Source organism: Mauremys mutica, chromosome 2 (genome assembly GCF_020497125.1).
Source record: "Mauremys mutica isolate MM-2020 ecotype Southern chromosome 2, ASM2049712v1, whole genome shotgun sequence".
Classification (NCBI taxonomy): domain Eukaryota; kingdom Metazoa; phylum Chordata; order Testudines; family Geoemydidae; genus Mauremys; species Mauremys mutica.
Genome location: NC_059073.1, coordinates 138,772,356 through 138,800,218, shown reverse-complemented (window position 1 = coordinate 138,800,218; position 27,863 = coordinate 138,772,356). Strand labels below are relative to the sequence as shown.

The 27,863-nt window shown below is 37.8% G+C and overlaps 1 protein-coding gene across 8 annotated transcripts; it reads right to left on the bottom strand.

Annotated features, from left to right (window-relative positions):
- Window positions 1–1,476: 1,476 nt before the first annotated feature.
- CDCA2 (cell division cycle associated 2) lies at window positions 1,477–27,643 on the bottom strand. Of its 8 annotated transcripts, none has more exons than XR_006576811.1 (16): window positions 26,885–27,275; window positions 24,591–25,294; window positions 22,573–22,700; window positions 19,951–20,104; window positions 18,795–19,006; window positions 16,819–16,906; window positions 15,366–15,604; window positions 14,833–14,920; window positions 12,147–12,403; window positions 11,649–11,700; window positions 10,483–10,547; window positions 9,522–9,659; window positions 8,810–8,993; window positions 5,308–6,623; window positions 3,831–3,957; window positions 1,477–3,295 (listed from the first exon to the last, which is right to left on the bottom strand). XR_006576811.1 is itself a non-coding variant. In XM_045004695.1 (16 exons), the coding sequence occupies exons 2-15, from the start codon at window positions 25,132–25,134 to the stop codon at window positions 5,347–5,349; spliced, it is 3,333 nt and encodes a 1,110-aa protein (XP_044860630.1). In that variant the 5' UTR covers window positions 25,135–25,294; window positions 26,885–27,274; the 3' UTR covers window positions 3,569–3,957; window positions 5,308–5,346. The 8 variants fall into 8 exon arrangements, 6 of the variants coding, with proteins under 6 accessions (XP_044860628.1, XP_044860630.1, XP_044860626.1 ...); XM_045004695.1 differs by lacking the exon at window positions 1,477–3,295 and having other exon boundaries at window positions 3,569–3,957; window positions 24,591–24,794; window positions 24,888–25,294; window positions 26,885–27,274; XR_006576812.1 differs by lacking the exon at window positions 1,477–3,295 and adding an exon at window positions 4,356–4,496 and having other exon boundaries at window positions 3,569–3,957.
- Window positions 27,644–27,863: the final 220 nt, after the last annotated feature.

Genomic DNA, 27,863 nt, shown 5'->3' with positions numbered 1-27,863 from the left:
CTCCTGATGTCTGATAACACTTGTACTTCTCAGTTCTCCAGCAGTGTGCCTACTCACTCTCAGCTTCTTGCACGCTTCTTGCTCCCAGTTCCTCACACGCACGCACTTCCTCTCCTCTGGCTCCCTGTCTCTCTTTGGCCTGACTGGAGTGAGCCCTTTTATAGCATCAGAGGGGCCTTAGAGTCAGGTGCTTAACAGCCTCACCTGACTCTTAGCAGGTTAATTGGAGTGAGGTGTTCTCATTAGCCTGGAGCAGCCCCTGCTCTGCTCACTCAGGGAACAGAAAATTGCTTATCCAGTGGCCAATATATCTCCCTTCTACTACTCTGCTGTTCCCAACTGGCCTAGGTCTATCACATAATATAGTGACAAGATAATGATTACATTTCCAGGAAATATTTATCCTGTAAATCAGTCACTACGTAGCAATTACATAGGAATCTGATAAATGTAATTACTCAGCAATACGTACTTAACTCCAGCTATTACTGTTGTTGAAGTGATCTAATGTCTACGTACTAGGAATTTATATAGAATATCACGCGATCATTAAGTAATCTTCACAACATCCCTATGAGGCCAGGAAGCACTATCCCCATTATACAGCTAGGGAAAGTGTACAGAGAGGTGAAATAGGTTGGCCAAAAACCACAATCATTTTTACTGTGGTAGTGCCTAGGAGTCTCTGGAATAGTCTGTACTACAACGGCTTTGCCAGTATAGACATAGTTTATACCAGCCAAAGAACTCCTTTTGCTGGGATCGTTAAACCATCTCTCCAAAGGACGTAAGAGATATTGGCAAAAGGACTCTGGTATAAGCTGTGGGGGTATAGATCAGGCCTCAGTCAGACCAGCATCCCCATCGTACTAGGTGCTGTACAAGAAAAAAAACAAAAGACCATCACCATCCTCAAGAGCTTACAAGCAAAGTAGGCCTTTGTCAAGACAAGGTTTTAAATTGTGATGGCACAGAGTCCATGAGCTCAATCTAATGAACACCTTTTACAATTCCAGTCAGGACAAAGCACCAGACTTTAGAATGTACTTGACTAATCAAGTTAAACCCAAGACTAGGCTTTAACTCTGCCAGTTTTGCACATTCTAAAGCATGATTGTGTTGTCTTGAATAAAGTGGTAGATGTTAGACTGAGCTTGCTGACTTGACCTAACAGGACAACTTAAAACCTACTCTCAACAGGGCCACAATAAGTGGCAAAGCTAGGATTACAAACCAGAATATCTTGACTCCAAAACCTGGTTTACTTTCCCCTCAACCATGCTACCTAAATGTTATCTTAGCATACCTTATTAAGCCATCGTGCAATAAAGAAGCACTTACAGGAGGCTGCCTCTAAGTTAGAGATGCAAATTTTATATTATCCTTTTAAAACTTAACTTTATTAACACAATTTTAGGAACGTGAAACACAAATCTCCTTCCACGTTACATTTTAGCCCCATCTCATTGTTCATCTTTGTGAAAAATGCAGGTAGTTTGATGGATTCCTGGCTCCAGTACCTACACAGCAGCCTGGTAACCACCCTGTGGCTCTCACATGGCTCCAGGAGTCTAGGTACACACTTTCCCTTGTGAAAGGAGCAGTGTTTTATTTGCATGCATTTCTGAGAGATTTTCAAGTCCTTTTTTTATTATGCTTCTCTCTCTCTCTCACACATACACACACACCGCCACAGGTGAAAAGCCTCCTATCCCAGAATATCTGCTTTCCTCCAAAGTCCAATGACTCTCTAACACCAGAACTGTCTCATTATCCTTATTCCCAGGATGTGGCCTATCTTACCCCTAGTGACTCTTACTACACTTTCTTGCACCTCAACAATTTCTTCCACCTCTTTTCAGGTTCCAACCTCTAGCCTCAGATAACCAGTGCAAATCCCATTTACAATCTCAGTCTTCCTCAATCATCTTCTGGTTCATTATTTTTTGTTACAACAATTTTTGAATAGGCGGTTTAAAATTTTAGTTAATGCTGCATATATGGAGGACAAGTGATCTTTAAGAAAGTTTAAATGCTAAAGCAGCTGGGTAGATGAATCAAAGTAAATGGTACTCAGCAATGGACACGCAAATGATACTGCATATCATCTTTGTTAAAAAAGATTTGCACACAGTGGGCAACAGAGCTGTGTCCAATAGCAGAAGTGATTTTAGATCTTACACAGGATTCAAGGATATGCATAAAACATACTGTGGCCCTGTTTACACATTTGTTTTAACCAGGTCTCTCTCTCTCTCCCCACCAAATCACTGGGGTAATTATTCTGGAAAGAAAATCTATTTATACTTAGATATCCTATTTTTAAGAAAAAGGGATATACATCTTTCACACAAGAAGAGTTTTCTCCAGCCTTACAGACATTAGAATGTTCCCAGCACCTGAACAAACCCTTTAATACTGGACTAAAGAGGTTCACCCTAGTCCTGTAAGATATCTGCAGTGCAACTTATATACCATGTAAAACAAACTGTCTTAAGTACCTGGTGAAAAATATATTCCAGGAAAAAGTACAATTTTAGTCAAGACCAATAGAAACACCCAGTCTTGCAAGACAAGGTGAAGTGTGGGCTCTTCACAGAGCTTACTATCTCATATTGATTACAGTATATGTTATTAATCATAAAATGAATTTAGTTTTATTGTAACCTTTAAATCATTTCTTCCAACCCCACCCCACAAGCTATGAAATAGGCAAGAAAATTAATTAAGTATAAAATATGAGTACCAGAGTTAGCTGCTATTAACAGTTTGTTTTGAACCAACAAGTGATTATGACATTTCAGTATTCTGGTCTGGGAACTGTTTAAAGATTTTTTTTTTTTAAATCTATGACAGTTTTCACAAAGAAGTTTGGTTTGTCTAGGTCTACCCCAGTGCAAAATTCATGCCACACTGCCCTCTGCTGGTAAAACAAAGATATTGCTATTCCAATAAAATTTAACTGAATATGCTCCTATCTTCTAAACCAAAGTCTAAAATTTTCACTGTGGTAGATTTAATTTTGCTAACATTTGAGAGAACATATTCTACTCTCTTCCAGAAATGAGTTCAAGTTCCAAAAATGTGGAGAACAGGAAGAGCAGATAAACATGCAAACATTTAGTTAATGAAGACTTGAAAAAAAAGGGTTGATGAAACAGTAAAAGAAAGTGGATGGGTCCTGATTTCAGTGACAGTTCATCATCAACAGTACAACACAAAAGATATCTTTTGATGAAGTTTCTTGCAAAGTTGCCTGAGTAGTTCTGGTTTCTGAAAGACTGGCAGTTGGTCTCTGCAGATAGGATAAGACAGTGTTTCAATGTGATTTTCTAACTTTAACAAAAGTACTTAAATTTTATTCCAGCTCAAAGTGGTCAAACAGGTTTACAACAGAGATGATTTTTCAATATTAAGAAACTGTTTTAAAGCTGGCATATTTTCACCTCACAGTTGAAGTAGAACAGCATGAAACATGAAAACAATACTGATTGTGTTAAGTAGACCATATTCAAAATTTTACATTCTATAGCTCAAACTAGAAATAAGCAAACAGCAAGATGGCAGGTCAACTACTGAGTACTGTATTGGGTACATATACACTGAATATTTAAAACATTCACAATGCAGTTATGCAGTACTGTACTTCATTTTCTGGACATGTTCATATTCTTTTCTAGCCAGTTTAACCTTAAACATTAATCTTTAAAACAGGAAGTGTTGTATACAGTAAACATGCTTATCAATCAATACTTCTGCAGAAATTGGGATTTCTTAAAGATTAGTGCGAATGTAAAGTACACAAGTCCATAGCACTGGGAGCTCCAGACCTGCTGGTGCCAAGATGGTAAAGCAAAGTCTCTGCAGAACATGGGAAAAGTCTGCACCCCAGCAGGAGCTTTCTTCACTGTTATGTTAGTTGTAGAGGTTCTCTATTTGTTAGCTTGTTTTTGAAATCTGGGGGAAAAAAAGTTACATGGATTTCAAAAGCAATTTTTTATAAAAGCAATTTATAAAGCAGGATTCAGCAGATAGGAAATATCAACACTTCAAACAATTACAGCTGGAAGGGTATTCCTGAAGCCATCATAGCTCAACTAGTAAAGATAAACTCAGTTTTAACAGACTGTGATGATAGGTTTCTAAATACAATGGAATTAGGGTTTGAATCCTGCTCTGTCAAGAAGACCCAACACCATCAAGAATGAATTATTTCCCACTCCGCTAAACAGTTTGTCAATATTGCTTTTTTTGATCCATAAACTTTGGTTCTCTTTTCCCACAACAGGTGAGAGCCATGTGTGTGGTTGCTGGCATTTTTCTGTGCAAGTGGAGGAATAAGAGACTTCACTTACTGATTGTCCCACAGTGAGTTGGGTATGCATATTGAGTCTGCCCATAAACCATATCTTATCCAGTAACCACTCCAAAGTTTCAAGGGCAAACACATACTGCTATGTGCTTTCCACAAGGCTAAGTATAATCAACCATAATTCCTGCCTCAAAAAAAAAAAAATAATCAGGGCAACTGAACATTTGAAACCCTGGACTTCCATAATACAATACGTATTTTAGTTAGAGTAATTTTTTTCCAAGTGGGTCTAAATACGAAAAATTCTAAATATAAAGAACCCTAAAGAATGTGAGCAAGCAACTGGGTCTTGCTCCTTAAAGAAATCTTGCATCTAAGACAAGCAGATTATTCTATAAACACTATTCTCCTTTGACGGTAAATGTCACAGCAATGGAACAAATTGTATCTTGAGATACAATTCACTAGTATCTATGGCTATCCTTTCCACGGGAAGGAGGCGTGCATGTTCTTCCACCTCAACTGACTGAAACACCTTATATTTCCAATAAATAATGGAAATGTGTATTTATTCTCGACAGTTACTTGTTACAGCTTTTACTACTGCTTCAATTAATCGATCCTTGTAGGTCCCAGTATTCTTATAAGAAATATTTCATCACTTCGTGTGACTAGTACCATTTCTGCTAGAAATAATAAGTGCTGATTCCTAGCATCAAGAGATTATAACTTCACCCTTGTTTGCCCATCATTGCTGACTAATACACCTGTACCCGCCAACGCTGAGCTTGCTTTTCCTCAGTTGTTTCGCCAAGCATTTTGAAACTGTCAAGCCAAAGGACAATTTAAGTTACTTGGCAAACGAACAAGTAAAATGAATACTTATACAAATGTCTTTGTGACCAGAGAAATAGAAACAAGGCATTACTTAAGTGACACTTCTACATACAGGTAACTGAATTGAAGCCAAAGAAAATCTACATTCAAATACTGACCTTTTAAAAAAAAAAAAAAAATTGGATGGTCCAATTTGCCTAGGCATTAGGATGGTTCTCAAAGGATGCTTCCACTTCAGACTCCTTTTGATAATGTTTATCATTGTACACAAGGCTTGCCCTTCTCTTTTTCCGTGTTTGAGTTATATTTTTGGTTTCCTGGGAAGTGGATGTACACATGCGCCTCCTGTGTGTTTTGCAAGAACCCCCTGCAACAGGAACACACTCATTGTTCTCTTTCCCCAAAGCTGAAAATTGGATCCAATTTTCTTGTCTTTGATGAATGTTCTCAGATTCTTTAAAGATGGATGCATCCATCGTCCTCCTTGATTTGTAAGCAGAATCTGACAAAGAGTTCTTGTGAATCTCAATAGGTATTTTAATCCACACAAGTCCCTCATTTTCTGCATTTTTCTGCAGCCTCATACTGCGTCTTACCTTTTTTTCACGATCTTCACTCACCTTCAAGAAGGACTGTTCTATAGAGTAATGTAGATCATAAAACATTTCCGAGTCATTTTCTATTCGGGGTTCTTGCTCATTAGAATAGGAATTAGAGAGATTGTTTCCAGATGCTTCAAAATGGAGATTCTCAAGTTCAGAAAGGTACATCGTGCTTCTCCTGCCTTTTATTGAAGACCTTTTGAACCTTTTAAGACTGGCATCACTGTCAGCTGTTCGTTTTCTTGCAAAGTCTGTAATAGAACATCCAGTTTGAGTATTTTCACTTACACTGATGTCCTGCAGGTTTAAGAACTCTAGCTCCTTTAGCATCTCTGAGTTATTTGAAGGATGATCACTTTCCAGTACACATCCATTTTCTATTAAGACATCTCTCGCTTTTTCATGTTCTTTGTCGCCAGATGTATCAAGTGGGGAAGTACTCTTAATTTCTTGCGTAATAGTGTTTAGTAGTGGCAAAAGAGAATTTGATTTTACAATGATAGGTGAACTGGGCTCAGACTGCTGACAGCTGGTCTTAGCATTGCTGTCTTCTTCACTGGTCTGATTATTCACACAAACATCACTCTCTTTCTGTTCTAGTGACATTAAGGGTGATCCCCGCTCATTTTCTGTTTGAATGTTTTCCTGTATATTAAGCACCTCAATATTAATGGTTGAAGTAGGATCAGGGCCACTGTCTGATGACTGACACTCAATGCCACTGGTGCTGCTGGCTTCTACAATGTCAAGTTCTTTAGTGTTTGGACGTTTGTTTGTTATAGGCACTTTCCTTCTGATTCTTCCAACCACTTTTTTCTGTTCAACAACTTCATTCATAGATCCTATGTGTGCATTGCTGGATTTGGAATAATCTAAAAGGATATACAAAGTTTACAATTTAAAAAAGCTAAATTGACACAAATTTGCTTGGTTATACTCAAGAGAACACCTGAAAGTAAATGTAGATTTCAAAAAGAGTTTCAATTTATTACAAAGAAGTAAAACTGTCACAGTATTTTACACCCTCCTCCCAAAGAGCAGCAGTTTCAAGTAGTTAACATTGGCAGTTATTGTCAAAGCTATTCCACACCGGTCATCTACCCAAGCATACAGTCTTTCTAGTCAGACCATTCTACAAATAATCAGAATTTTTTAGGAAAGTTTGAAAGAGACCGACTGGCTTCAGTCAAATCAATAAAAAGAATAGGGAAGCAGCATATTTTCATAGGAGGCCTGACATGTTAATGTGCATCAAGACCAGCTAGGCAATATCATTTCAATCATGGGCAGAATTATGAGCTGCACAGAAACACTAATCCGAAACAGGCTTTGATACTAGCATTTGAGATGCCTCTTCATTTCCCATTAATTTAGGGTTTACTTGAAGTTGATTTGAGAGGTAAAATGTCATAATTCCCAGTGGAAAGATCACTCCACATTGGGTTGACTGAGAAAATTTAAAGGATCCAGGGGTGCAGGTGAAGGAAAGCATTAACCCTTCCCTCTCACGGCTCAAAGACAATTCTATTAACAGATGACATGCTCCAAGCTATCATAACCAATATGGCAGCAGGCCGCCTGCCTGCTACAGTAGTCAAGACACCATGCATGCTTCAGTCTGTCTTTTCTTCCAGCTGCTTAACTTACTATTGCATTATAGTCACAAGGTCCCCCCTGAAAGTTAAATATTACAATTCATATTCTGTATGCCTCACTGTATTAAAATTTAGCACTCTGCACTAAGCTTCCCACTTCTACTATTCCATTTGTTTCCTTCACACTCCTCCTTTGCACTTCCTTTTATGATACACATGCCTGAAACTTTCTTCCTGTCCTGACAGGACAAGTAGTTACACTTCTCTTCTTTCAAATCCTTCAAAATGAATCAGAACACTTCAAGTCTCAACTGTAGTACGAACTAATGAATTTTTAGTTAAAAAAATCCTAACATTTTTGAAGCACTATGAGATACTGCTCTTTTGGTCGTCCTATGCAACATGACTGTATTGTCTGAGAACTTAAGCTCCCGAGAGTAGGAAACCGGTCTTCTCTTTTGTGCAATGTGAAGCATATTGCTGGTGTTCAAATAAAAAGATATAGTATTCATGAGGCGGAAATATCAGTTTAACTAAAATATCTATAAAATAGTTGACCCTCACTACCAGGAGACAAACTGGAAGCTAGTTGTTGCAGTTTTTAGAAAGGAGGAACAGATCTAAATCTATACAGACTAACTTTGAGTCACATGATGTGCGATCACAGGATCCCAAAATCCTGAGAACCCGTTCTTTAGAGAACCATAGTTTCATGTGCATGCAGACTTACACAATATGTAAAATGTTAAAACAGAGGTAGACAGGGAAACATAAGATTTCCAGTTTGTTCATAGATGCTTAAAACTAAATTTTTTTTGTTTTTTTAAATCCCATTATGAGTTTGTCCAAAGCTCAAAAAACGTAGATATAACTTGGCAAGTGAGCTAATCAAACATCCTTTGGGCATATCAGTGATTAACGACATGCAGGTTTCAAGTTCTTTTAAGGTATTCAGAATAACCTGGCCAAAATTTTTCTTTAATGTAATGGATAAAGTGTACCTCTATGGTCCCTCGGGTGTGTCAATCCATTCATTTTAAAATAAAAAATTTACAGTAAACTAAAAATCACACAAGATAGCCTGAGGTTGAGAACCTAACCAACCCTCAAAAAACAAAAAGTTTAGGATTGACCATCTCAAGGATTTTCTGCCTTACCCGATCACCCCATTTATTTGATGGGCTCTTCTTGTAACAATTTCAATTTAAATTGCTACATTGTAAGAGTTCAGTTTTATCCAGCTGGGGCTTTGTAACAGTACCATAGATTTCCTGGATCATATCATTGAAGCACGATTTTTTTCTTCCTCCCCCACTTTCTCCAGGATTCCTCTTCACAAGATGATAAAGGTCAGATTTATTAGACTTTTTATATATGTGTAGAGGCAAGAAAGTTAACAGCTTTTACAGTTTTATCATTGATTGAAACAAAAGTGAAAGTGGCTGAAAGGGAGAAAGTATTACCTGAGAAGAGCAGAAAGTGTGTCTTAGGTGAGTTTGGAGAAGATGGTGCAGAAGACAAGACCTCTGGGATCTCAGGAATTGGGCTCAAAAGAGGTTTCTTGGAAGCTACTTCTCTCTGACCATACAAGGATTTTTCTACCTTTTTCTTTCCTCTTTTTCCTCCATAACCTTTATGTTTTACCTTCTGAAAAGGTTTAGAAAAAAAACAAGACAGTATTATCCCTTTTAAGTTTTTCCAATAAATCTATATCAACTAACAGTTTATTTATAGGGAGAAGCATACATTTAGATAATATTTTAAGAAAATAGGTGTAACTGGACCAAAGTTATTCATTGTTGAATACAATAACTGGTATGGGAGTTGCTTCTTACAGAAAGCTTAAGGGGTCCTTTCTGTGCTATACTGTTGTATGAGGTTTCCCCTGCCTCTCATAAGAGAGGTCTTGAGGAAAAAGGTATAAAAGTTATAGGTATATAAAGGCTATTGGGCCCAGCTTCACCAATGGGACAGGAAGGGATTAGGGAGAGTGAGACACCTATAAAATTTTAAAAAAAGTGTGTTGGCACTGGCATAAAAACAAACTTGCCAAAAAACATTATGAGCAGATCTTGTAATTATCGAAGACATCCATCAGAAACTAGTTTCAGGAGACATCTAGGACAGGAAAAATTAAGTGAGGTATTCACCCAACTGCAGTGTGCGGTTACTTACTGGTATCCTTCTGGGGGCAGATTTGTTTTCCTTTCCTCTTTGAACCTTGCCCTTTCTTAGATTTTTAAGATCTTGAGCATTTTTCACTGTTATATCTGTCGAGATGGTAACACCAGTCTCTTCTGAAATGTTGCTATACTGTTGAGGAATATCAATTCTTTTAAAAAAAGAGTACATAATATAGACCAGAAGCCATAACAAAGTTATAAATCTTATGTTTACTTCACTTGATTAACCGTCGAAGTCACGGTAGCAAAATTATTGCAGTGGGGAAGAAAGATTTACAAAGCCTACCCCCATCCCATGCAGTTAAATATCGTTCTTTTTTAATATTTATTTTAAGGAGGGTGGATTGGTCTTCTGGAGTATCCTATTTCCTCATTGAAGTGCCCCACCCTGTAACTAGAGCTCCTCTATGCAGTGAGTCTAGTAAGGAATAGTATTGGAATGTTAGAATCCTGTGCAAGAAACTCTGTGAGCCACAATTCCTGATAGCAGCATGACACCCAACTATTAGCTATTAGACTATTGGGCCAGCAAGTTAACACATCAATTAATACTTCTTTAATATTGCTAGCTGGGAACACCAATCAATCACTACCTGCAGCATAATGACCTAACTGTAACGTTAACCCTACCACACACACACACACACACACACACACACACCCTCTAAAGATCTTACAGCAATCAAAAAAATTATATCGTGAACAAGAATAAAATTATCAAGAAGAGTTTATAATTGTGCTAGTTTGAGTGTGGAAAAAGTAAACCAACTTTTAAAATAAAATGATGAAAGCATCACTGTTTTGTTAATCTTACCAATATTTATTTTTAAAATTATTTAAGGGAAGCTCTCAATCATTTGTCACCAACATCTAACAATACAAAAAGTTGATAAAATTTGAGTTATTTGGAAGTTCAATAAAAATTACCAAAAGAAAATATTAAAAATACTTACCTTTCTTTTAGTAGAGGACCGGGTTATTCTGGTACAAGAGTTTTTGTTATCAGAGGAATTAATTTCTGTTAAATATATTAGAAAAGAAGAATCTTGGTTAAACTATGTAAGAACAGAAGATATACTTGTCTTGGGAAATTTCAGATATATCTCCTCTCACTATACACCTTGTCTCACCCTTTTTTTTTAATTACGCTTATTTGTTTAGTGTATAAAGTATGCCAAGCCCTTTAACTAACTAACAAACAAAACAAACAAAACAAACAAACCTTTTCCCTGAAAAAAATTTACAGTCGTAGATCAAAATATGACAAGCAGGTAAGAAAAACTGAAGGGCTTGGGGTAAGGAAAGGGAGGACAAAGATTACAGCAGCAAGGTAACATGGTTACTTAAAAAGAGGTATGCAAATACCTTGTTTATTTGTATAGTTTTAATTTGTTTTTGGCTTTTGTTTGTTATAGGGATTTTTACAATGTAAACATCCCTATATTAATACAGACTTCAAAAACAAACAAAAACCCCAAACAAACAAACAGATATATCCAAGTTACTAAACCTAGTTCATGTTGGACCTCACAGTTAAAGAGCCAGATTTCAGCAGGAATTAACATTGTCCGAGAGACTGATCCTGTACCCAATCGGGATCAATGGCAAAGCTCCCAATGATTCACTGTGCATGATCAGGCCATAAATGAGTAGGTCTAACCAAAAGTAGGTTCAGCGATAGAAGAAATACCTTTTAGGCAGAATATGAAATCAAATCCTAAACGCTTGCTGATAATGCCTTTATGCTCCACCACATTATCATGCATTTTTTACATGCTGATCACACTAGGCACTCAGTTGTTAAAAACATGAAAAACAAACAGTAAATTCAACTTCGACCAGGCACACACACACCAAACAAATTCTGAGGCTTCAGTGCGGTGGAGTTGGCCTACAAGCCAGTGAAAAATTAATGTTTCTGATGCTTCAACATTGTGTCTTCTTTATCCCAAAGTTATTTTCAAGTTTTATCAAACAGCAGCATTAAACTTATTTCAATATCAAATGTAAGCATGTGTCCTTGGCATCGTTCCCTAAAATTTTTCATTAACTAAGATACACAAATGCTGAGAGATATCAAATATACAAACTAAGCAGCCATATTATAACCCAACTTTACCTTTCATATTCTCAGGGACTGCTACAGACTCTTGAAGAGGCTTAACATATTCCTGTATTTACAAAAACAAAACAGTTAAATTCACACACATACCTTCTTTCAACGTTTCAGAAACCTGCTTAAAATGGCATATGAATGGCCTAATGGAATTTTCCTTTCTTTACAGGATGAAGGAACTTACTAATTGTCACACACATGTTTCATAATGTCTCTGCAAAAAGTATGAAAGGCCCAAGAAACAAAATGAGGCTAAATGCGACATACTTCCAATATTGTAACAGAATTCACTCCCAATGGCAAATCTGCAGGCAGAACAGCTATGCAGGATGCCTAAGGCAAATGAAGCAAACAATTTAATGTTTAAAGAATAACCATTCCAAGCTGTCAAATTAGTCCAGATTTTAACATTTAAATTTTTTTTAAAAAGGAACAAAATGCAATGATAAAACTGATTGTAGAGACTAAAAAAAAAATTGTAATAAATTAAAGCAAACTCACATCATCACCATCACAGTCATCAAAATTTGGCTGAGATAAAGGTTCTCTCATAGGACTTATTACTGTGGAAGGGCTATCGCTTTGTGATCCTGGGTTACTGATTGGGGACGCTCCTTTACGCAATGGTGTATTTGCAGGCAAGGTTTTATCAAATACTTCTGGGCTTAGATCCTCTCCAAAAGTAACCTTCTTTCTCTTCATTGGCTTTTCAGAGCTGTACACATCAGTTCTGTCTATTGTTTTAGTATTGCTTCTATCTGTAACACAAGATATTAAATTCATAGTGACCTCAAATGTAATTAATGGAAATATTTTACTTCAAATTCTCTGATTTTATTTAGAGACTTGAACAGGCAATTATTTCAAGCACAGAATTCCTAATGAAGTCAACAGGATTTTTCAGTATGGATCTACAGTATTACAGATTTGAAAACTAGGGGAAAAGGAGACAAAAATATAGGAGACCTAGTTTTACAAGAAACTCAAATATAACTGAAGATAAATTGCTTTATGGTTTTTGGTAGGAAGAAATAGAAAACTACTGACTATAAAAAAGGAATCCCAGAGTTACTCTTTTATCGGGATCCCTCTGAAGAAGCTATTCAATAGGTAAGATGGACTGCCAGGTTCTGATGTATCCAAATATTGCTTGAAAGTTAGTGTTAAAATGATGGTTATGGTGAAAATGTTAGAACAATATCAAAAGTTAGTTATCACCTTACATCAGTTCAGTAGCTTGCATCAGTCCAACCTCGGAGGGCAGTTATCCATCCACCACCACTGCAATGAGCATCTTTTAAACTAAACTACTACCTATCAAAGATAGTCACTTCAGAAAAGACGGGAGATGCATTGGTTGGGTGGTATGGAAAACCGCTCATGTTTCTAAATTGTGAAGTGTTTACGTGACTGAACATTATAGTAATCTTGCACATACAGTGCCTTTCATCCACAGTGCTTTACCAACTAATAAATTAGGGGCAAGATTGTGGCCTGGGCTGCATATAACTCAGCTGTGCCGCTGTACAACAACCTGGACCTTGGCTCTGGGTGAAAAGAGATAAATGGATGTTGTGTCACTGCTCCTCCATCCCCACACACCCTAAGCACCTTTTTGGTTCCACCTGTGACGGGTTGGATCACAGAAACCCCCGGGAGCCGCCATCTGATATGCCAAGACTACTTCTGCCCCCTGCTTTCCCTGCCAGCTCGGGACCCCAGCACTCTGTCTTGCTGAGCCAGACACTCCCGTCTGCTCCAACAAAGACCCAGGGTCTGAATTACTTGCCCCAAAGCTGCAGGTTTACTTGAAAGCAGCTAACAGAAGTGTTCCTGTCTTTAAACACTTAGATGCCCAACTCCCAGTGGGGTCTAAACCCAAATAAATCTGTTTTACCCTGTATAAAAGCTTATAAAGGGCAAACTCAAATTGTTCGTCCTCTATAACACTGATAGAGAGAGATGCACAGTTGTTTGCTCCCCACCCCCAGCCCAATATGCCCCCTGTGCAGCTAAATCAATATACAGGGTAGAAGCTTGCTTTTGGTATGGGCCACTAGCAGACAATTACGGGGGAGGGGAAGTGGCAGCGCAGGAAAGGAGTTACACGTATGCGCGACAATTCCTTCCCTGCTGCAACACTGAGGTCTAGCCCTCACACACTCCATCTTCTTCCATTATTCAAGTGCAGTCAGCACTCAGGTAAGACATGGTCATTGTTTAGTAGCCTGCAATCAATCCTACAGAGTAGTTTAAGACAAAGCAAACTGAGTCATATCTAACTGACATTACAAGAGTAGCTTAGATAGGCAGAATCCATAATGAAGTAGGAATTTGGTCAAATTTGTAATTTGGCCAGGAAACAGGGAAAATACCGTAACGTTTAAGAAAAGAATCATGGAATTTTTATAACTTCAGGTGGTCAGAACCTCAGGTTTGACATAGCATAGTGAAAATGGCACCTCCAGAACTATAGTATGCCCTGGAGTATTAAGTACCGAGTCACAGGGTAGGAAGCTTGCTACTAAGCAAACCAATTAATACTTCCTGGTTTTAAAAGTTCTCCATATTAAGAACTGACTCAATGTCCAACAGGATCACAGCTCAAGATGGTATTTTGGCCATAGGCCAAAATGTAACTTCCTTTACCTACCTTAAGCCCCTCTGTCATTTGCAATTTCAGACAGTCACCATATAATCCTACCGTGACCTATTTTTCACAAAAACATTTTAACTTGAAAGTATTTTAAAAAGTTATATCCCAAGGATATTGCTGTATATTAAATATTCAGTTTTCTTACATCTTCTCACAATTAAAAAAAATATTAAATGGGCACTGTCAACTTGAAGTCGTGTTTCCATCTTAAAGTTTTGTACCTGTTGTTGTATAACTGCAAGGATCGCTGACAGAAAGAAAATTAGTGATATTGTCTTCCTTCCCCCGCCCCCATTCACTTTGAGAATTTGATAGTACTTTGCATAGACAGTTTCCTCTTTTTTTTTGTTCGTTGTACTACCTGTCCCATGAAATAGGATGACATTTGTGCACTGCTTATGTACACTCTTTCCTCAAGTTCTGCAACAAAGTGACTAGTAGCAACAGCATCAAGTTCAACTTGACAGTGTCCCTTTTAATTACTGGGAAATAAAGTTTATGACAGTATAGAAACGTATAAAAATTTCTGACCTGTTTGCAGTTCTTCACAACTTCTTGAGAGATCAGAGAATAAAAGAGGTTCATTTCCTTCCATGCCAATAGTATTGCTTACGAGTTCCTATTAAGATCAACAGTGTTACTCCTGTCTAATCAATACAGTAGTGTAATACCTATTATTGTTATAACGCTTGCCTGTTCAAGTTTAATTTATCCAGTGTTCACCTTTGAAAAAGGATAATTAAAGTCATTTTCTTTAAGTACTTCTTAGTAATCAGCATAAACTGAGCATGAGATAATCTTGTTTTGTAGAATGTGTATTGTACATGTTGAAGGCCTCCTGAAACTTTCAAAATAAATTAAGACAAACCTCTGACATGAAAAAGGTCACAGACATACCCCTTTTACAACCTAACAACTGTTTAATACAACTTCCAGTGCATTTTGTTATACCATTAGTCAAAAAAGATGTTTCTTGGAAAACATGGTTCAATTAAAAAAGTTACTGAGTAGTGAACACAGTAATGCTTCAAGTTTATATTTATGGATGAGATCAATACACCAACCTTCACATTTTCCATCAGTAGTTTTACTGGTGTTTTCTTCAGAACAGATCGAAGGCAAGAGGAGCCGTTAAGTGATTGTTCACTGGATGGAAGGTTTCCCTTTTGTGGTGGCGTAACAAGTGGCATGGTTTCATCAAATATCTCCAAGCTCAGTTCTTCTGCAAAGGTAACTTTCTTTCTGCTTAGCTGTGATCCAGTATTACCTCCAACTTCCTCACTGATACACTCAGAAGTAATGTCTTCAAAATGAATATATAAATATCAAGATTTAAGGGCTTTAGATGTAATGTTGAAAATTCAACATTTGTTGCAATACATGCATGCTGCTACTTAGTCTCAAAAGCTGCTTAAATGTGTGAATTCCCCAGAAGTTAGGTTTTTGGTGTTGTGGTCTCCATTAGAGATGCATTATGCATGAGTTACCACCATACAGTATCAGATATGGTAGTTTATTTCCTGTGTTTAAAATATAACTGCTATAATACTGCAATTATTTTCTTTTCTATTAAGATTGTGGCAGCATTTCTGTTATATTTCCCTATTTTCTGGAGGTTTAACATGCAGTTAAGGGACGTGGTCAACGAGAGATGGATTATCACACTTTTATGTGAAATCTATGTTAATCATAAAAAAGTTCCTTAATTATAATCTCACCTTTCTTAGAGTCTAATGATATTTCTATTTCAAGGAATGCTTCAAATAATTACTATTTATGTGACATATGAAACTTTACGAAACACATTCCAAATTGCTGGACTAAATATTTTGAGAGCTGGAAAACTTTTTATATGAGTACTTAACTCCTCATTAAAATAGCTTTTAGAGCTGCAGTACTTAAAGAAAGGAAACATTAAAGTATGAATGAAGAGGCATTGAAAACTTATTAGAACGTAAATATGTAATGTGTTGTAATACTTGTTAGTTATAAAATAAAGCTTTTTAGAAGAGAAAGGCTTTTTAAAGGTAACACCATTAGAGGTTCAGAGAAACAAAGCAAGTTCAGAGTGATTAATAAATATCAAAATTACAGCAAAAGAATCATTTACATGAGACTGTTTCCTATCTTTGGGTTATTTTCTTTTCTGCACTCTTGAGAATCTCCTATTACTCTTGTTGGGGTACAGAATACCTAATTTTCTATTAAATTCTCATTTAAAAGAAGCATTTCCAAATATTGTAGTTTATAGAAAAAAGAGCTGCATAAATCTGGGAACCAGATTAATTTGAGCTTCCTCTGCAGCAGCAATTGAATAGTATTTTATCATTCATGGCACTTTTTTTTGCCAGCATTGGTAATAGAGTACAAAGCTATATTGACTTCTGTTGTATTTGAAACTCCTAATCAGAAAGAGATAGCATCACTGCTTGTGAAATGGAAACATCATTAATAAGGCATATTTAGTTTTTAAACTTCTAACAAAGTATTAACAAAAGTAGTGATGAATCTTCTTACTGCTTGGTGTCTTTGGGATGCCCGTTAGTTGAATAATCTCTAAAGATAAGCTTCCAGATTCAGTAACTGGTGGTGTACAGGGAATTTCCTAGAAAAAGGAAATTATAGCTTTTTACCAGAATATTGATATGCAAGGAAACACAGTAAAACAGTTTTCAAAAAATATAAGAAGTCATGGATATTTTTAAACCAAAAACCTGAACGCAGCTTCATTACTTAAAGTTATTAGAAGTGAACCATAAAGAAAATTTATTTTGTTTGTGCTCATTGAAATTTGTTTCTATGTCTAAATAGTCTTTTTAAAGGAGTGGTTTCAAATGCTTATTTTTCACCTCTGATGTATCAACTCTCATCATCAAGGGAAGGACAAAGAAGAGCTTCTGGAGGACAAGAGTTGGAGCTCTCAATCCTAAACTGAAGGGATGGGGTGCTGAATCTTTTACAAAAAAAATCTTCTCTCTTAGTGTTTGCCAAGTGTTTCAGTTAAACAGCAAATAAATCAAGAACCAAAAAAGTTAAGCTTTCTGACTAAACATCCTCTCTCTCTCTCTCTCTCTCTTCCCCCCCCCCCCCCCAAATGCTCAGTTCCAGTCCTCAACACACACAGGGAAGGCAGGCAAATCAAAACAAAACCAACCTCCAGCCCCTAATTTTAGCAAAAGACAAGCCTGAGGCCCATTTATATATGAAGAAAGAAGAGGATAAAATATTAAAAGGCTTTGCCGTTCATTTGGAAGGCTGTCAGTACAGGACCAAATAGGTAACTTTCTAGTCTATCTGTAGGCAAGGACTGTGAGGTAACTGTTGGCAAATGGTGACTTTAATAGCAACTGCTGCTTATGACTTTCCTTTTTTCTTTGAGCATATAATGCATGTTAAAGAGTCAGGTAATATTCCTTCTGTAGGAATACAGTTTTCATTATCACATTACTAGTCTCGTTAGTTGACTTTGTTGCCACAAAATATCAGCAAGGCCAAAAGCTTATCAGAATTCAAGAGGATTTCAAATGTATGTACATGCGAAAAATCAGAGGTACATTAGTTGGGAAGGAAAATAAGGAAAATAAAGTAGTAATATATTTCAGGGAACAAAGTACCCACTAACTGATGCGGGTTAGGAAGAAAACTTCCCTAAGGGCTGGTTATTGTTGCAGGTTACTTGCACCTTTCTCTGGAGCTTCTGATGGAGGCCACTATCAAACAGGACACCTGACAAGATAGACCAGTGGGCTAGCAATTCTGATGTATGGCATATCTTAAGTAGAACTTGTATTACATCCAGTAGGGTTTCTCTCCCCTTCCCCTATTTGTGCAGAGGCAATAACATGCCTTTTTCCTTGAGGAGGAGAGGCATGGAGAACCTTTGTTTTGCATCTCTTCTGAACAATTACATTAGTTAACCGACATGTTCAAAATTTGTCCACGTGAATCTCATAGTTGTAACAGACAGAACCTAGAGCACACATGGAGGGTGTTTCCAACGAAAAGGTATTGCTCTGTACCATTATCATCAAGCTCTACCCTCACGTAGAACTTTGATTTGATCCATGTACAAGAAATCTACAGATGCCAAATGTAGTAAGTTACAAAATTAAAATAATATTCATTTCTGTAAATGGAAGTTGTGAATTAAACCTGTGTGTGATTACAAGACAAAAGATAACATTGTCTATTAGAACACTTTACAGCACGCAAACACATTTTAAGCCTACACATGTAGAATATTGAAAAAAACAACCAAAAAACAAAACATCCACACCGTGGTATCGGACCCATAATTGCTGGTGACAGAAGAGGAACTAAGGATGACGCAGATGGGGCTAAATTTCAACGTACAGTCAATGCAGTAGTGCCCCCAACAGATTTTTGCTACATCAGCAGTGCTGCTCACAGTGTGAATTTAATTCCTACAAGAGGGATCTGCTGATGCAATTTCATAATTAATTCCCCTCATCCCCTTAAAGATATACACATACCTTTGAAATTGTAGCAGTAGTAGTTTCAATGATGGCCACCTCCTCTGGTGGAGAGAGAATCTTGCATACCTGGATACTGGCTGCAGTTTTATCACCATTAGTTAATTTTTCTTGCAAATTTTCCCTGTAAGCAACACTCTTGCGTTCAGATGCGAACTTTTCGCTCAACTGAGACTGTTCATGCTGTTTTGTAAAAGGTGGTTTGTTCTGAGCTGCATTTGTAAGTTAATAAACAAACCTTAGATTTTCCATGTAGATCATTTACATCCCCTCGCTGCATAAGATAGATAAGCTAGAAGTCTCTCTAGTCAGACAAAATTAAGAATATCTTTTGAATTCTATTTTGCAAATAGTACTGTATTATTTATTTCCATTTTCTTGGGGATTTTAAATAAAGCAAATAACCAAAATTAGATGGTTATTTTGTGGATGGTATGGAAAGCAGTAGTATAAAGGGCTCAGGTAAGTAATAAAACAGAATATAGCAATGTATTTTCTGGCATCTTTTCTATACTTACCATTGAGCTACATTGACTTTTCATGTGCAACGTTTGTTAATTTCCTTTTCCTATCGGATGGCTTAGAGGCCTTAGGGGATAGGGCAACTTATCAATGATTTGGAGTTCTTTCCGCATTTGAGTACATTAATTATATAACAAAGAAATAAAATGTAATTTCCAAATACTACTGCATTTTTGAAGAAGGTACTGGACACCAAATCTTCATATAATTGGAATTGTTACCAGAAATGTAAGGACCAATGCAAAATTTGCAAGAAGTAACTTGATTTCAGTCTATAGATCAATGAATTCATTATGAAAGAGGGGCGAACAATAAAAACAGTGAATAAAAACACATTCAGTGAAAAGTAAAAGACAAGCCTGATTAACTGAAAGGTCCAGTGCGTTCATCTGTTGCCTAAGCGACTTCTCTGATAGTTTTTACTTTCTAAAATTTTATGTAGTACTATTCTGACTATGGTTAGTATACTTTTTGGACAGTTAGTTTACCTTTTTATTCCATGAAACCATGATTCAAGATTCATCTTGAAACTGGGTTATTACAATAGAACAATGATTTATGGTTTCTATTCAGCTCAAAATTAAATTACCATCAACATTATGACATTTTTTGGTTGCAGATATAGATTACTTACAATAGCCTGCTCCCTGGGACACACTCTCCTCCTGCGAGAGCCCAGGAAAGCAAGCCCTCTCTTCGTCCTCTTGCGCTGATTGAAAAGATGATTGGAAGGCAGATATTTTATCCTTTAGCGAGCCAACATTTTGATGTTTAAAAGGGCTGGCCTGCTAGGACATGAAAAAATAATCCATTTATGCTCTTTAAAAGTTGAAACTTACAAATGCTTAAGAGGAGTAAGTATGTTACTACAAAAGAGACAAATAAGTGCATCTTAAAATGGCCTTATGTTTCACTTGGATACTGTCCCCGAGTTCTGTGATGAACAATGTAGAAAAGGGATTAATCTCAAATATACTACTACACAACAATACAGTTTGACTCTCTTTCTCCTACACTTGTCCTTCTGGCTTCCCCATTCACATTCATGTAAACTAAATTGTATGAGTAACAGCATCATTCTATATTTTAGACATAACTACATATAACACTGACATTTTATTTAAAAAAACCAACACATCTAGAACTCCTGAATATTAAATTCCCCATAAGAAATCAACCTCCAGTCATACCTCAGAAGAGGAAAGAAAGGACAGTTAAAATTTTGACTTCAATGACATGTTAGTGATAGGTCCAGTGAAATGAACACTGGACCCCAGGTCTTCAATATGGACAGAACCTTATGATGCACACAGGCACTTTATGATGTAAAAGCATGAACTGAACATATGTAAAAAGCAACTATATCTTAAAGTGATATCTTACAGGATATTAAGAGATGATATCTACATAATTATAGAAATGTTGTTTTGACTCCATAATTAAGGCTGGGGTGGTTTTTCTTGCGCTTAAAAACAGGAATCCAACCTCTTATGTATGAAAAAAAATTAACCTTTCCCAAACTAACAGCACTTTAAGTACAGAATGAATTTAAGATCCATTACTTCATCTAGGAGTTAAAAGTAATTAAAAACTGGGTTCATTAAGAAATTTAATATTTGTGCGTTTTTAAAAATGCGCCTTGAACAGTCTTAATACTCTGTAATTATTGCAAAAACCAAACATTATGAATCCAAGAAATTCAGGAGCTGTATGTACACCTATAGGAAATACAAAAATTTAAAGGTATGACAACACCCACATAAGGCATCTAGCCCTGTAGTGACACCATGAGAAGAAAAAAAATATGAAAAAAGTGAATGATTCTTTCAAGTCCGTCTAATATAATTGGGACCACACCCACTAAACTGCCTTTGTCATAATTATACTGTTATTGCAGGGCAAAGTTGAGATTTTTTGGGCAACTTATATGTGAATCTCCATACCTTAACATGTTCCGATTTATTCTAAACATAACCTTAATTCAGAATACCCTGGGTTTGCAATGTTGGTTTTGAGAGAATTACAACATCACTGTAATATTTTTTTTTATCTTTAGGTTTCTACTATCTACTCTCAACCTTTCCAGTATTTAAACTTGTTTTAATATTCCAATACAGAACAAAGTTTTTCAATCCAATAACTCAAACAGATGTACACACTTTGAGGAAGTTTAACAAATGGGCTGTAAAAACAGCCTGAGTCTGTTCTAAAGCAAAGTTTTTAAGTAGCCCTCATCTAACATGTTTTCCTCTAAGATTTTTTAAAAGGGGGTTCATTAACATTACTTGAGCAACAAATATATAAGGAAATAGCTAGCAAACCCTGGGGTGGGATATGGGAGAAGAGGGAGGAATGAAGAGGGTCTCGACAGTTTTCGAAGTGTAGCTTTACCTTCGCATTCTTAAGTGTTAAGTATCATAAGTAAGTCCATTGTTATTTCTATTTTTGTTTTCTTCCTTCAGACATGCCTTCTCTTTCCTTCAGTCCAGGTTAGGCCTGGTCTTCACTACAGTTAGGTTGACATAAGGCAGTTTACGACAACCTAATTATGTCAGTGTACACACTACAGCCTTGCTCCCACCGATGTAAGTGCCCTACTACACCAACATAACTCCACCTCCATGTTAGGATGATGAAGTGTCTGCATAGACACTGTGTTCCTTACATTGGCTGTTTGCTGTCTTGTCAATTTCACAGCTCTGCTGGAGCCCTGACATTCACAGGAAAGCCCAGCTCCTGGCTCCCAGCTTGAGCTGCCTACCACCCCACCCCCCCAAAGCTGGGAACCCAGCTGTCCCCAGCCCTAAACTCCGGGTGTGGATCTCCCCGCCAGAGGCCTGAAGCCCCAGGAGGCTTCCCTCCCCACCCCGCTACCAGGAAGGAGGCGAGAAGCCCAGTGGGCAGCTGGGCTCCAGTGGGGAGCTGAGAGCTCTGGCTCTCAGCCCCCGTCACTGTCCCTCTTCAGTTGGTGGAAGCGCTCCTGGTGAGGGCACGCGCCACCAACAGGTGGGTACTGTGGACATCAGCCACCACAGTAATTACTGCGGTGACTAAGTCGACCTAACATAGGTCAACTAAGACAATAGTGTAGATATATCCGTAATCTGATTTTCTTCATATTCAAAATCTAAACTAAAAAAAGCTTTTGTCTATAAAAGTGAAATGGTGAACATTATCACATTCATTCAAGATGTGAAATATCTGAAGCTGATTTCCTCCACTAGCCATGTTGCACAACTCTGAAAAAAATTCCCACCTTTGTGAAAGGGTCTTCGGTTCTGTTCCTCCTTTGTTGGGCAAGGTATCGAATAAGGCTATTATTTTCAGGGGAACCCCGTACTCCAATTGTAGATCTGCGCCTAAGTTTTAAAGCCATGGATTTCCCTGAAATGAAAACAATGCAAGAAGAAAAACACAATGAAGCTTAAGGAGAACACTTACAAGACTGTTAAAATAGCAGGAATTCTATTTAAAAAATAAAAAAATTCTGTTGCTTCTATTTAAAAAATGTCGGTGTTATGCAAAGTTTTATATTTGCAATGTTGTCTTCATTAGAAGGAAAAATAAAACAGCAAGCATTTGAAACCTTGGTTGTGTATTACTTAACTCACAGGAAAAATTAAAATACTGTTAGACAAGGAAAACTCCACAACAGTTTTGGGGAAGAAGTAAAAGTGTGTAATATCTCTCTCTCGCTCTCGAAAGTGTGTGTGTCTGTGTGATCTCTCTCTAGAAAGTATAAAACAGTTTCCTTTCTGGATACAAAAGACAATCAGTTAAACAGTACTGTGATGCAGAAAGTTAGGGAAACCAAGAAAAGGTTTTCACAGAAAGTAAAAACAAAAAGGTTTAAAAAGGAAAAACTTCCTCAAATCAATCCTTGGGCAGCCCCTAGGTGTCCCCTTCCTTGGCAGCATGAACGTTCTTATACTCAACACTTCTCCAGAGTACAAGACCCAGGAGATAGAAAGTTAATGCTGCAATGATCAACATAAGCTTTCATGGGAAGTTCTGCTGGAATTTCCACTGGGTTTGGGGCTAACAGTGGGAGAGAATGGTGCCATGAACGACTACCCTCCCTCAGCCCTCTAGCATTGAGAAAAAAAACCCAAAACAAAACCCATACATCCCCAAACTGAGGCCTAACACCGTTTGTTTCCCTGGGGGAACCATACATACAGTTCCTAGATAGGTTACTAAACATGTTTGGCATCCTGCTTTGCACTTTTGTGCCTTTAGACAGGGACAGTGGAAAATTGTAATGTTAATGTAGCTAGAATATATAAAGAAGCTGTGCAATAATCACCATTACTTTACCACGGTGTAAAATGATCATCATTTGGATTTCAAGAAGCCCTACCTACTGATTGTGAAATGGCACACTTAGTTGTACTTATGAGTCTGTGCCACTGACAGAAACATCAACATTTGGCTATAAAGTACATGGGATGAAGAAAGTTCCCTATGTTACTTTTGCAAAATTTCCTCCAGCTGATCCTATTCCCATGATTTCATGTTGGCTGAACACAGCTTTAGGAAGTCAGAGTATTTCCCTTCTACCCAAGAAAACATATGATTAATAGGAAATTACTCTATATGCCAAGTACGGTGAATGTTGGACAAATCCTCACAATTTCTCTCTCCTGCACTATTTCCAACTCGTTGCTTATAAAACCTATATCTATTATTACCAGAAATGCCCATTATGTCTTATTACTCTGTGAATGAAACTGCCATCCACCCAATCAGATAAACCATTCAGAAAATAAATCATTTTTCCATTTTGCATGGTCATATTTAACTCAGCATATCTGCATTATGGGTGTCTTATGCTGTTTATCTATTACGGCAATATAAACAGTCAGACTTAAAAGCACCTTCAACAATTTGGATCTTTTGTGTCTGTGAGAAGCCAATTCTGTTGCCTATTTCAACAGTATTTCCAGCTACATCAGCAATCTTGGGATTTTTATAACAACTTTGTTTTGTTTTCATTTTTTTAAATAGACGGATATCATCATAAATTAAGACACTCAGATTTCCAATAAGTTCTCTTAAATGACAGCTTCCTCCCACCACATTTCAATCCAATTTAAGAGCATTTTCCATTTAAAAGTGGTCTCAAATGCCCTAATCTTCTGGAGATGGATTCATGTCCACCATTAAATATTTAAGGGAATGTAAATTATGCAAGATACCAGATGTGTTCTCACTCACATATGAAGCACAATATTTTGAAATTTTCATTTTTAGAGTCACCTTATCAACCCTTACCTACAGATGGCTTAGCAGTAAAAGACTCTGGAGTAATCCCAAATTCAGCTATAGTTACACTAGCAAAATCAATAGGTTTCTTCATTAGTTTCTCCAAGGTTCCACAATCAGGTTTTACATCTGCTTCACCTTTGTTTGGCGTCAGATAGTGTGCAGCATCCAAAAATGTAGGTCTGCCTTCTGAAAAAGGACTTTGCAGTTTGTCTAATGTCAAAAAGGACAAAGGAGGTTCAAGTAAGTTTCCTTTTTGTTTAACAGAAAGGCTTTCATTAACTGTTAGATTACTATCATCCTTACTATTCTGATATGATTTTCTCCTCACATATTTGTTGCATTTCATTCTGGGTTTCTGCACATTTGTGGGGCTCCTGCCATTTAAATTTTCCATTTCTGAAACCTTTGTGCTTTTTGATTCATCCACTCTGACAATTTTGTCTTTTGAAACAGGCATAGAAGAAATATCTCTATCTTCTTCAATAATTCCATTCATATTTTCTTTGATGTCAGCAACAGTGTTTACAATTTGTCTAGATTGTCTGCGCATAGTCAGTGCTGTATTCTGATCTTTCAAAAAAATACAATCAGTCTTCTTGTTCTCTTGTAATCACGGCTCTGTCAGTAAGAACATGTTTATGGTTTTTTGTAAAAGCAACAGCCACAACATGCAGATGGTGTAAAGTTGTTAGAAGATGCAACTGTCCTTCCTATGGAGGCAAGTATGAAATGTTAGCTATGAAGTTTACTGTAAATATCAGATATTATATGCACAGTATTCTGAAGTATGTGGATGTTTATATTAAACACACACACAAAAACTATGCTAATGCAACATTAGGGTGGATATTTCCAAATCACCGAAGTCAGAAAATTCAAGACCCCTTCAAAAAATCTATTTTAAATCTTGCCCCTTGTGCATATAGTTTTTTGTGTTAATACTTCAGAGTGACAATTTTAATGTGCAGTAGAGTTCTGTTTATATAAATGTCACTACTTAGATTTTTTTTGAAACTCTGAAGTCTTGAGTCACAGATCTTGCATTTAGTTTTGTCACATTGAAATAAACGTTAGATTTAAGTGTGTAGAACTATAGATATGATCGCACTGGAACGCTGAAGCTTAATTTGTGGCACTTATCACACATTGAATATGAGATGCATTTATTTCAATGTATGATTGAGAGTTAAATGTCTTCTCCCACACATACACAATTAAGCATTCAAACATACACTTGGCCAAGATTTTCAAAAAGTGAATGCCTAAAGTTAACTTAAGTCTGTATTTTGGCACCTAACTAAATGGTTTGATTTTACAGAAGTGTGGAGCACCCAAAACTCCCACTGACTTCAAGATCTATTGGGAGTTCAACCAGTCATACATTGTAAAAGGGCTGCACTGCTAAAACTTGCACTTTTATTACAACTTGCAGTCCAGAATCCCAGTTATCTTTTGGCAGATATTGACAACACCACACAAGCAAGAAAGTGAATACCAGCTAGCACAGGGGTCAGCAACCTTTCAGAAGTACTGTGCCGAGTCTTCATTTATTCACTCTAATTTAAGGTTTTGCGTGCCAGTAATACATTTTAACGTTCTTAGAAGGTCTCTTTCTATAAGTCTATAATATATAACTAAACTATTGTTGTATGTAAAGTAAATAAGGTTTTAAAAATGTTTAAGAAGCTTCATTGAAAATTAAATTAAAATGCAGAGCCCCCAGGTCCGGTGGCCAGGACCAGGGCAGTGTGAGTGCCACTGAAAATCGGCACGTGTGCCATAGGTTGCCTACCCCTGAGCTAGCACATTCATTAGGGAAATCTTCAACTTCTGAGATAATGTTCATCTAACCATAACAGAACAAATCAGTTTGTTCATTTAAATAAAAAGAAAACATTTTACCACCCAAAGTAGGGTAATAGGATAGTGTCAAGTTAAACAGAACAAAAAAAAATAAACCACCCAAAATTAAGCCCAGTTTAGCACAAGTCTTGCACTATAGCATCACAACAATGCTTAAGTAAGCTGTGTCACATTGTGACTATTATTACAAGAACACTGCAAAGTAACTAATGCTACAGTTCTTCATTATCAAAGCAGCCCCTCCCACTTTGAAAAGCGGAAGACTGCTTTGGTACATGGCATAAGTAACGTGGGGAAAAGGCCGAGATTGCCAAGTATTAAGAGTAGGTCGTTACTTTAAAAATAACAGATGCTTTTAAAGAAAAAAAGCCTGCTGTACCATGCTGTGCACGTGGCTTGCTTGACAAGCACACAATCTGGTCCTTCCTTCCACATACCTATTTCTAATTGTTTTATTGTCCCCTTTGTTGGGCTAACATCTGAAGTTAGATTGGCAGCTGTTGGGGGTACAGGAGGTGTCTGGCATATGACTGGGCCACATAAAGAAACGGAGGGCGACGGGGATGGGTAGAAAAGAGGAGAGGGGACGGTTGGACGGGCTCGCTGTTGGTGCACGTTCCTCTCCCCCCACCCAAAGGAGGTGCAGTGGGGGCTGCGCGAAGAGAAAGGCAAGTAGACTGCACTGCTTCTCAGTGCTGTCACTGGAGGGTGCAGCAGCAGCAGCAACTGACAAAAAGGTCCTGCGAGGGAAGGTGAGAGGGCCCCGGGAGGGGCAGCGGAGAAGAGCCCCAGTGCCCAAGGGTCTAGTCCCGCCCCCCCCCCATATAGATCCAGTTCTTTCCATGGGCATTATCTCGTTTTCTACAATCCCCCTTCGTATCCCCTCTAACCCCCATCCCCCTCTCATATCCCCCTCCCCTTCTATCCCCCCTCTCATATCCCCCCAGCCCCCCTCCCCCTCTCTCATATCCCCCCCCAGCCCCCCTCTCATATAACCCTTCCCCTCTATCCTCCCTCCATGTCGCATATTCCCCCTCTGCCGCCCCAGCCCCCCACTCTCTCGCATACCCCCCCCCACCTCACCCACAACGGTTCCCGAATCCTGGACGATCCGACCGCGGGGAAAACTACGGCTGAGAGGCTGGACCCGCCTCTTCATTCAAACTCATGCCAAGCCCTGCACATGCGTGTTCCTCCGCAGGGTCAGCCCGCCCGCACTGAGAGCCGCCCTCCCTCCCAGCCGTATCAACCTGCGCACATGCCATCCAAACCAGCGATGGGGGAGAAGGAAGAAGGCCGCCTCCGGCAGGTTTAGGGGCTCAGATAATCTCTGAAAACCTCTGCGAGAGACAGGACTATTTTCCCTGCAGCGAGTCCCGGCAGCGCGCTGGAAAAACAGCTTCGACGCGATTGGCT

Coding starts and splice junctions, on each gene's coding strand:
- CDCA2 (XM_045004691.1), bottom strand. CDS start 25,134: ATGCGCAGACAATCTAGACAAATTGTAAACACTGTTGCTGACATCAAA. Junction 10,548..11,648: donor AGTCCCTGAGAATATGAAAG/GTAAAGTTGGGT, acceptor TATATTTAACAG/AAATTAATTCCTCTGATAAC. Junction 9,660..10,482: donor GGTCCTCTACTAAAAGAAAG/GTAAGTATTTTT, acceptor ATTCCTCAACAG/TATAGCAACATTTCAGAAGA.